This window comes from Cydia fagiglandana, chromosome 21 (assembly GCF_963556715.1).
Source record: "Cydia fagiglandana chromosome 21, ilCydFagi1.1, whole genome shotgun sequence".
NCBI classification, from domain to species: domain Eukaryota; kingdom Metazoa; phylum Arthropoda; class Insecta; order Lepidoptera; family Tortricidae; genus Cydia; species Cydia fagiglandana.
The window spans coordinates 11,287,528-11,299,216 of record NC_085952.1 but is presented as its reverse complement, the minus strand read 5'-3'; the positions used below and the strand labels follow the sequence as shown (position 1 = coordinate 11,299,216).

Below are 11,689 nucleotides of genomic sequence, written 5' to 3'. Positions count from 1 at the left end.
CGGTACACATGTCATGTGATTGTACGGAAATAAGGTATTGTCATTAAAGACTATTCTTTTCTATCTCGCTCTCTCTGTCTGTCTGTCTCTCTCTTTCTGACGATGCTCCCTAGTATTCGGCGAAACCAACCAAGAGGCGATGAAAACAAGTACTGCACCAAAGTCGTGGATTGCCTGCCCGGTACACATGTCATGTGCTTGTACGGAAATAAGGTATTGTCACTAAAGACTCTTCTTTTCTATCTCGCTCTCTCTGTCTGTCTGTCTCTCTCTCTTTCACACGATGCTCCCTAGTATTCGGCGAAACCAACCAAGAGGCGACGAAAAACAAGTACTGCACCAAAGTCGTGGATTGCCTGCCCGGTACACATGTCATGTGCTTGTACGGAAATAAGGTATTGTCATTAAAGACTCTTCTTTTCTATCTCACTCTCTCTCTGTCTGTCTCTCTCTTTCTCACGATGCTCGCTAGTATTCGACGAAGCGAACGAAGAGGCGATGAAAAACAAGTACTGCTCCCGTGTCAGGGATTGCCTGTCTGATACACATGTCACGTGCTTGTACGGAGATAAGGTATTGTCATTCAAGACTTCTATTCTATCTCGCTCTCTCTCTGTCTGTCTGTCTCTCTCTTTCTCACGATGCTCCCTAGTATTCGGCGAAGCGAACGAAGAGGCGATGAAAAACAAGTACTGCACCAAAGTCGTGGATTGCCTGCCCGGTACACATGTCATGTGCTTGTACGGAAATAAGGTATTGTTATTAAAGATTCTTCTATTCTATCTCACTCTCTCTCTGTCTGTCTCTCTCTTTCTCACGATGCTCGCTAGTATTTGAAGAAGCGAACCAAGAGGTAAGGAAAAAAAGCTTGACCAAAGTCGGCGAATGCCTGCCCGTTCACATATCATGTACTATTAAAATCTTAGCAGACTTTTCTTGGTCTGGCTCTAACAAAAACATTAGGCTCGTCTTTGAATTCTGAAGTCTTGTTATCTTGCTCCACGACCCCGAAATCACCCTGTATAATAAGTTCGCACCCTAAAGTTGTTTTCAAAAACTGACAGGTTTCTGTATCACAACTTGTACAACAATCTTTAATAGGGTGCGATCCCTCGCCTAACGAGATCAGACTCGTGTAAAGAAAGGTTCTAAGAAAAAGTTTTACGAAAGCCCACAAGGGCAGAAAACCACGTAAATTGACAAAGGTCAAATATATTTTTTTATTTTCTGACATCTTTCGGTTTAAAGTGAAATTAGTAACAATAACTACATGTGGCGTTGCTTGCGCGTCGCGTACTGTCGCATCGTAATACTACATTGTGCAAGGTGCTCCCACCTTGGTAAGTGGAATATGTACGAGTGTCTAATTATATTCAGTACAGCCGTATCCTGGAGAATTCTTACCCGGAGTTACACACAATGTTTTTCATCAAACTTGCCAAGAAAACGACTTTAATTTTAAGCGAAATCATTCTGAAATATTTCAAACATTCATCCGCCATATTGAAATTTTTGGGCAGCACCCATCGACATTCAGCCACAATTGAAAATGATATGAAATTAAATATTTTTACCATAAACAAAAATTATTTTAAAAAATAGCGACATAATTAAAAAAGCTATAACTCCCGCGGGAACAATATAGGCCTTTGTCCTTCAGTACAGCTGCATGAAATAAGGTATTTTTGCAGCAAATTATGGATAGCTTTATCGATCTTTATCCGCGTGATAAAATAACTGTCACTTTTTAACACCGTGGGATATTACTTACGGTGTCCTGTGCGAACGTACACACAATGTGTAATTCGCGAGCGATAGGGATACGACATTCTTCGTGGCGTCCACACTAGAGTCTTTCTGATACTGATAGTATAACAGTAAAATTAATTGATTTTTAGTTTTAATATGTGACGTTCCACGGGAAAAGGTACCTTATGAGGGTTTCTAGTTTCGGAGATATGAAATGTTTTGTAAAGAGGTGAAAAAATGCTCAATTTTTTTTTATTGTGTGATCTGAAACCTTAATGCGTAACGTTTGTTTACCTGTTTTTATTTTTGTTATAAGTTAGTTATAAGCCTAGTAATGTCGTCTCAGAGTTTAGTCGAAAAGGTACCTTATGGAAAAAATATTGAAAATTCCCAAAAAAACTAGTCAATACGGGAAAAGAAGTTTGGTAGAGAACTGTATTAGCATTCTGCAAAACTAATTTGATAATTTCAGTTCTGGTTGGGGCGCCTAGCAAATATTATAACCGTACATCGACCGACATTACAAATCCAAGTAGCCTGCTATTATACCAAAGTTACTCTCGTCAAGTCTTTCTTAACTAGTATATATCTTCATTTAGTTTGGTCGCATGCAATAAATCAGCCATTGGTTTGCTGAAAAATGCCAATACCCGACGCATTACCTTATGGAATATCTGAGGTCATTGAACCTCAATGCCGCTTGTCTTCAATGGCAACCAAAATATATTATTGATAAGAAATAGACGATTTATACCATCTTTACCCCAAAATATTATTAGTTTATCCTAACTGTTCCATCATCATCATGCCTCATCATGTAACTTAACCACAAGGTACTTTTTCATTACATACAAATTATTGGTCTTTTTTAAGATTATTATGACGAAGAACTAATTAAATTTGTGGCAGTTTAATGTAAATTAATTTTTTTATTCATAAAAGATAAACTTCAATGTGATTGATGTTTTGTAGTGATGTATTATTAGATTTATTTCCATAAGGTACCTTTTCGTAAATGTATGGAGCAAATACTGTAATTGTTATGTAAGTTTAAAGTGGCATAAGGGGTTAAATATAGTATTTAGTTGGGGTTTTAGGATTTATTTCATTTGAATGACAGAATTTCTTTCATATATGCTCAGAAAAATTGATTGTGTGTTACATTAAAAGTAAAAAAATTCAATTTTCTGATTTTATATGAAAAAGTCAGAAAATACATTTTCACCTCTAAATCGGTATTGTTTTTTGCTTAAACTGTCTCTCAGTGTCGTTTTCTAATAGATACAATTGAAATCTTGAGAGCTCATTGCAATCAATCGTGAAAATGAAATAAAACTTTATTTTCAAGAGATTGGTTAGTATACACATAAATCAGTCGATATCAAAGGTTTCTATTTGCATTACAGAACAAGTCGCAACATTTTTTTAATCTCAGATATATAAGGTATTATTATTTGTAGTCAACTATGTAACTTACTTCAGGAACATAGTTTTTTAGGCGGCTAAACTTAAAACTTCTCTATCGTAAAGTTGCTCATTTCACAACATTATTTTAAAAAAATCATATCTCGGTAACTACGCAACTTAGAAGGTTGATCTTTTGTGTTATCGATAGCTTATTTATTGTAGATTACTGGGGTATGCATAACTCCATACCCGCCATAAGGTACCTTTGCCCGTGGGACGTCACATATGATTTAATATGATTGTATTTTTAGACAATAATGGGCCCTAGATGTAGCGGTGGCAAAATGCTTCCGCTTACTGAAGATGAAAAAACACACGTATTAGATATCCTTAATGAGTAAGTATCCACGCTAAGTATTTATTGAATAATGTTAAAGGTTTTAATGAATAATATTCATACACATTGATTACAAAATTTTAAACGGCCACTTACTTAGACTTACTTCCTTTCTTTCCTGTTCCCTTTTTTTACTTCTTTCTTATTTCCTTTTTTTACTTAACTTTAAGGGTTAGACTTATATAGTTAACCTAATTTTTGCATATCCTGCTTATAGAGGTATATCTTGCTGAAACGCGATAAGGTTTACCAATGCCCAAATGCTTGCTAATTGACAAGCAACGTGTCTAATGCTATAGACCGACCGCTTCTGAGTCCTCGCCTGCGCGGTACGGGGGCGACGGGGTATGACGACTAAAGGTAGCGGGGAAAGCGCGGGCGGCAGGCGGCAGGCGTACGGCGCCCGCACCTTCCCCGCCACCCTTAAAGTGACATTCCATTTCCAACTGCAGCTGCAATACTGTTCATTTTACTATGGAAACGCGTCGCTGTCATTGTCAATTTCCATAGTAAACTGAACAGTATTGCAGCTGCAGTTGGAAATGGAATGTCACTCTTAGGGCCACTTGCACCATCCCACTAACCCGAGATTAAGCGGTTTCACCGTCAACCCAGTGTCAAATTGTACTGGTAACCATGGTTACTCCAGGTTTAACCGGTTAACCCCGGGTTAGTGGAATGGTGCAAGTGGGCCTTAGTCGTCATACCCCGTCGCCCCCGTACCGCGCAGGCGAGACTCATTTAAGCGGTCGGTCTATAGCAAATATTGTTATAGTTGCATTACAAACTTGTAAACTGGGAAAATAATTAAAAAAATCATTATTTATAGCGCAATCGATTCTCCTGTCTTTTCTGAACTAACTGTTTTTAGGTTTTTAGTGGGTCGATCATGTCATGACTATTGTTTCCCAAATAGTCATAATACATTGTTCTCAGAAACGCGTAACTTTTCAGAATTGCCATAAAACAAACCTAACCTAACCTAATCTATCTACAGAATAACTATCTAAGATAGATTAGATGGTCTTCCTTTTATTTCTGACACTACGTTATGTAGCAAAAAATAATCCTTATGATGAAGCCTTTCGATCGGTATGATAAAACTACAGGTTGTTTTTTTTTCTCGTGTAGCGGGTTCGATTCCCGGTTCAACCATGTAATTATTTAAAAATCTATGAATGCAGTTTAAATTGTTTTTTAAATTAAAATAATGTCTTCTTTCAGCAAAATATCCTCTGCGATATTTAAGGTACTTACTTTCCCTTGATGTCCCATGGTCTTGGGACACCCTGTATAACCTCTAGCCGCTCAGAGACCTATAAAAAGGTCTCCTGTTCCATTCTAATTTGAACTTTGTGTTGACAAAATAGAATTTCATTTTGCTTGGCAAGGTCTGATGTATGGGCTAGAGGATAATATATTAATCTGTTTCTTAAGATATTGCTTGGGCTCTAAAAGTGAGAATTACGCTTCATTATATTTTTGCGTTTGTTCAGGTTTAAGCGAAATTTGGCTAAAGGCAAAGAAGACCTTCCAAAGGCCTACGGCATGAGAAAACTGGTAAGTGTTTCTTTTTAGGGTTCCGTACCCAAAGGGTAAAACGGGACCCTATTACTAAGACTTCGCTGTCCGTCCGTCCGTCCGTCCGTCCGTCTGTCTGTCACCAGGCTGTATCTCACGAACCGTGATAGCTAGACAGTTGAAATTTTCACAGATGATGTATTTCTGTTGCCGCTATAACAACAAATACTAAAAACAGAATAAAATAAAGATTTAAGTGGGGCTCCCATACAGCACAAACCAAAGTTAAGCAACGTCGGGCGTGGTCAGTACTTGGATGGGTGACCGTTTTCTTTTTGCATTTTTTTCCGTTTTTTTTTTGCTTTATGGTACGGAACCCTTCGTGCGCGAGTCCGACTCGCACTTGCCCGGTTTTTTAATTGTACTCAACACGTGATAAGATTATCTTTATTGTGTCCGATAAAGTTTTAAGTCATAATGTATTGTTTGTCCACATTTTCGTTAGTCATCATCTGGGGGCACGGCAGTGCCCCCGCCAAGTCGAGCAAAACAAAGAGGCACGGCCACCACCACGGTACCATCCTTTTCTCGAAGCGATTCAGGCCATTTTCGACGTCCTGTAATTTTGTACTGGTTTGGTAACTTACTAACCCATCTATAGGATAACCTTACGAAAATTTGGTTTCAGAATTATGACTAATGATAATTTGACAATAATTACATTATGACTTATGACTTTCAATAATTATGTCAAACAAAGGGATCCGTATTAGCCCACCTCACAACTTTAATAGCATGTCTAAAGGTTCCGTTACACAGACGCGTTTTCCGGGCGTGGCGTGAGGTGAGCGTTTTAAGTCACCCATTGACCGCAAATCTGTAAAGGGTTCGAAATGTCGGGATGTAGTTAGTATGAATTCAATATACGCAATATAATCCGTTTCAATAGTTTTATGTTTTATTTCATGAATCTTCTTTCGTTGAAACAGTTCTGGGACGATTCCTTAGCAGAATTTGCCCAGGTGTGGGCAAACCAATGTGATGGAGGCCGGCATGACCTGTGTAGGGCTTCAGGTAATTCACTTTGTGTCATCCGATATTAGCGTCTTCAGCGTCAGCCAACTCTATGGCTGCTGTTCGACGCAACGTTGGCGCAACTGCGCAGCGACGCCATTTTCCATGCGCTGACTAGGCGCCGACGCTCAAAAGATGCTAGTGTGGGATGGCCTTTAAGGGGCTAACGAAAAAAAAAAATTTTATATTGAATGGTTACCTATTTTTACAAGCTTTTATTATTTTTTACTTTTACCTGACCGTTGTTTGTCTGTTTGTCGGTCTGTAATCAAATCTTGCAAGTTAAATTTGATCCACTTCCCGGTTTCCGATTGAGCTGAAATTTTGCATGCATGTATAAATCGGATGACAATGCAATATTATGGTACCATCGAGCTGATCTGATGATGGAGACCATAGGAACTCTGTGATGAAACAACGCAACCTAATTGTGTTAGGGGTATTTAGAATTGTCTCGATGAGTATCAGTTGTCTGTCGTAAGAAAAATACAGTCAGCGATAAAAGCTTGTACCAAAAATTAATTTTTTGCCAAAAACTTATTTTTGCAATTCACTCATAATGGTGTTGCAGAAGAATTCCCTAGTGCGGGCCAGGCTATGTGCACTCTACGGTTCAACTACCCAGACTGGAGCTTACAAGGCGTACAATTTAAAGATACGTGTAAGTGAAATACTGAATTTAAGGGTAACATTCCATTTCCAACGACAGCTGCACTGACAATGACAGCGACGCGTTCAGTACCGGTAGTGCAGCTGCGGTTAGAAATGGAATGTTACCATAACTTTCATGATTTTTGCACATTATTAATAGGATAGTGCTCACTCTATACATCATCATCATCATCATCATGTCAGCCAGAGGACGTCCACTGCTGTACAGCCTCCCCCAAAGAGTGCCACAATAGTTAACCGGTCTTGCGCCACCCACATCCAGCGGACTCCCGCGACCTTTACCAGGTCGTCAGTCCACCTTGTGGGGGCTCTACCCACGCTGCGCTTCCGGTATGTAGTCGCCACTCGAAAACCTTTCCGCCCCAATGGCCATCGGTTTTACGGGCAATGTGCCCCGCCCACTGCCACTTAAGTCACTCCATACATAATAACAAAATTATTTATTTTATAATAAGTTTTAAGCGACCCACCCTGTTTATTCCGGGAACGCGATTCTGTATAGACGTTATTGTTTCATAATAACATATTTTTTTGTTTAATTGCCAGCCAAAACCCTAACGCCAGAGAAAAGGGTACAAGTCATCGAATCTTTTGCAGAAGCTATTTACGAAACCAGTGACGTGGAGATAGAGCAAATAGAAAACTATCCTAGCGGGTACTGTAATTTTTCACTTTATCACTCACTCGCTCACCTATTTCACTTTCACTTCACTCGCACGCTGACTTCACTCACTTCTCACTTTTTATCACTCACTTACTTCTCTCACTTTTCACACACTTTTCACAGGTCACTTGTTCTGTATAAAGGGTGGCCCATTTAGATAGATCATTATGGGAAAATCTGAAACTATAAGACATGTACGATCTCTTCTTAGGGACCATGTCATCGATTTTAGTAACAAGAAAAACTACATTCATACATTTAAAACAAAAATGTAAAATGTACTGAAAAAAATGGTGGTCATTTCGAATACTTACTAAAATAAACTAAAGGATATGAAAACAATGTATTTTATTCATTTCAGACATCATGTTTCATAGTAACATTTACTGCTTTAGACCTACGCAATCGATATCTAAATAGAAATAGTGTTAGGGCCCGATTCGGATTTTGAAATAGACATTTATTAGACATCCTTTAGTCATCACCACGATACGATAACTAAATTTGACATTTGCGTGATTCTGGAGATACTCTCGAACGATTTCCACAGGATATGACTTAGAGATCTAATTCATATCCAATAGATATCTTACTCTATCTAACGTAAAAGTGACATTGGTTGCCCGAATTGCGCTGCAAAAGAGAACTAGTTGATATCTAAACTATAACGTATCTAGAATGGATCTAGTACGTGTCGTCTCTTGTGAATATCTTGAAGTTCGAATACGGCAGTTAGTTTTATTTTTCAAAACGTCGATTCCCGAACTGAATACACATTTTTTTTAAATGAATGAATGCAGTTTTTCTTGTTACTAAAATCGATGACATGGTTCCTAAGACTGACCTGACCTAATTGGGCCACCCTAAATATGCCATTCATTTCAGCCAGCCAACCTTTGCACCAGGTACGAACCGAAAAGTAAATTAAATTGTTATTTTAACTGTCTGTAGCGACTTCAGAAACTCATATCTACTGGCAGTCCACGGGAGTACCACAAACGTCGGCTGCGGTATGTCTAGTTTCCATGATTACTATAGGACCGCAGACGAGGAACCCATCATTTTCCATGTAAGTTTATTCCTGTGTGAGTTACTTTATCGCTGTTGAAATATTATTTTTTTATTATTCAGAGCCCACCGTGTCCCACTGCTGGGCAAAGGCCTCCCTCCTCTTCCTCCACTCGTCTCTATTTAGTGCAATATCTGGCCAGCTTCTCAATAAGGAGTCCAAGTTATCCCGCCATCGCCGACGAGGCCTGCCGGCTCCCCGGTTAGACTAGTGGGGCTCCCACTCCGTGGTTAACTTGGCCCACAAGTCGTCCGGCATTCGGCAGACATGACCAGCCCAGTCCCATTTTAACTTAGCCGCTTTCCGAGATACGTCAATTATTCGAGTCTTAATCTTTGAAATATTATGTTAGGTATTTTATTTTATAAAGTTTTAAACACATTTGAGTCTCATACCTTAACTAAAGTAAGAACCATAGTTTGACTTAAAAACATGTGAGTAACCCATTTTAGACGAATTATTAATCAACGAAGTTACTTTTTTTAATATGTGCAATATCGTTTAGGGTCCTAGCTAAATTGGTTGTTCAATACTTACGCTATAGAATTTCCAATTTAGCAAGAACCCTAAATTGCATAACAATCCCGTGGAGTGACTGTACAGTCGCCATCAGATATATCGGAGCGGCCAAGGTGTTCACAATAGCTGAACACGCACTCTAACGCCCTGACAATAGAGGCGTGTTCAGATATTTGTGAGCACCCCGGCCGCTCCGATATCTGATGGCGACTGCACATTACAACATTTACAACGTTTACGGCGGGCCAACCCACTACCATAGCAAACATTACTGTTATTATTGTTAACTTTACGTCAGTAAACATTACGTCCATAGAATTTCCATTACAAAATTTCTTTGTTTGTGTTTCAGGCAGTAGAAATTGTTTGTAACTTCTCTAGTCAGCCAAAAGGGGGAGAGAAGGTGTACGAAACCAAGTGGTCTGATGGGGAGGGTTGGACAAAATGTGGCTGTCCCGACGGCTTCATCGAAGATGACTGTCTCTGTGTACCAGGAAAACTTCTAGTCCAGTCAAGAAATGACACACAAAGTGAAGACAGAGATGACCAACAAAATAAAGACAACGATAACCAACAGAAAGAAGATAACAAAGACAAGGATGACCAACAGAATAAACACAAAGATAACCAACAAAATACAGACAAAAATAACCAACAAAATAAACACAAGGATGACCAACAAAATAAACACAAGGATGACCAACAAAATAAAGACAAGGAAGACCAACAAAATAAAGACAAAGATGACCAAAATAAGAAAGACAAAAATAACCACCAAAATAAAGACAAAGACGAACGAAATAAAGGCAAAGATGACGAACGAAATAAAGGCAAAGATGACGAACGAAATAAAGGCAAAGATGACGAACAAAGTAAAGGCAAAGATGATGAACGAAATAAAGGCAAAGATGACGAACAAAATAAAGGCAAAGATGATCAACAAAAGAAAGACAAAGATGACAGAAATAATCAGAAGAACAAAGATACGTTACATTCCAGGAATGAACATGGCAACACAGATGGTTCGTTGAACACACGTCAGCGATTAGAATCGTACTAATATTTTAAATGTAAAGGTATTCTGTTAGGATAGGGTATTTTGAAGTTTGTTCCTTCATAAAATAAATAAAGCGACATCTTACAAAGATCGACCTATCTAGTTCTAAACTAAAGAAAGCTTGTATTATGGGTACTAGACGAACATATACATACGTATCATCATCTCAGCCTATATACGTCCCACTGCTGGGCACAGACCTCCTCTCGAGCGTGAGAGGGCTTGGGCTATAGTCCCCACGCTAGCCCAATGCGGATTGGGGACTTCACATACACTTTTGAATTCTTCGCAGATGTATGCAGGTTTCCTCACGATGTTTTCCTTCACCGAAAAGCGACTGGTAAATATCAAATGATATTTCGAACATAAGTTCCGAAAAACTCATTGGTACGAGCCGGGGTTTGAACCCGCGACCTCTGGATTGAAAGTCGCACGCTCTTACCGCTAGGCCACCAGCGCGCACATACGTATAGGTATATAGATAAAGGGTGGGCCAAAAATACGTTAACAACGTTTTACGGTTCCGTACCTCAAAGTGAAAAAACGGAACCCTTATAGGATCACTCGTGCGTCTGTCTGTCCGTCTGTCACAGCCTATTTTCTCCGAAACTACTGGACCAATTAAGTTGAAATTTGGCACACATATGTAAATTTGTAACCCAAAGATGGACATGTAACGTAAACAAATGAATTTTAAACATGGGGGTCACTTTTAGGGGGTTGTGCTATTAAAATGAATGCAGACTTATCTTGGTCTAACTCTACAATGTTATGCAGATACATGTAATGCGGATGACCCTAGCTGCAAGCCTCGAGTCGTGATAATGCCAATCATCACTGTCGAGAATGCGGACACGGACCGGTGAGCCTTAGCTTGTTTATTCAAATAATCTAGGCTCATCATCATCAGTCGTTCCCTCAATGCTGAGGATCGTCACATCATGTCCTAATGTTGCTGACCAGTATCTTCCATAGGCTTCTGTCACCCGCCATATGTACGGCTTCCTGCAGATGTAGATGCAACGGTGTAGTAACTTGTGCGCTCCATCTAGCGGGTGGTCTGCCGCGAGTCCTCTGGCCCTCAACTTTGCCCGTCATAGTCGTCATTTCTAGGCTATCAGGAGAACGTCGTGAGAGGTGGCCAAAATATGCAAGGGTGCGGTCTTGACCTATGGTCGACAGCCGGCGGTTTATGCGTAGCTCTTCTAGAATCTTCTAATCTAGGCAGGACTACGGTAAAATAAGTTTTTGGCACAAGCTTTTATCACTGACTGTTGGCCTAGCGGTGGACCAGCGAGATGGCCATGCGATGGTTATGGCTCCTCTACACGATGACCCAGCACTGGACCACCAAGATGGCCATGCGATTGTTGAGAGCTCACACTATGGAATGGGCCACGTGTAGATGCGTACGCACCATCACTGGCCCATATTTGATGTGAGGACGACAAACCGACACCGTGGCCATCCCATCGCCATCTCGCCGCGCCATACGCCATATATCCGACACCACTATCCTTTCTAGTCGCTGGCCCACATTAGTGGGTCAGTGCGATGGCC

The 11,689-nt window shown here is 39.9% G+C and overlaps 1 protein-coding gene across 1 annotated transcript; it reads left to right on the top strand.

Moving 5' to 3' along the window:
• The first annotated feature begins 639 nt into the window (after positions 1-639).
• On the top strand, positions 640-10,995 carry LOC134675332 (myb-like protein I). The gene is made up of 9 exons (XM_063533539.1): positions 640-753; positions 3,468-3,553; positions 5,050-5,113; positions 6,064-6,148; positions 6,720-6,809; positions 7,367-7,475; positions 8,436-8,553; positions 9,425-10,094; positions 10,907-10,995. Exons 1-9 carry the CDS (start codon positions 679-681, stop codon positions 10,993-10,995), a joined length of 1,386 nt encoding a protein of 461 aa, XP_063389609.1. The 5' UTR covers positions 640-678.
• The last annotated feature ends 694 nt before the right edge of the window (positions 10,996-11,689 follow it).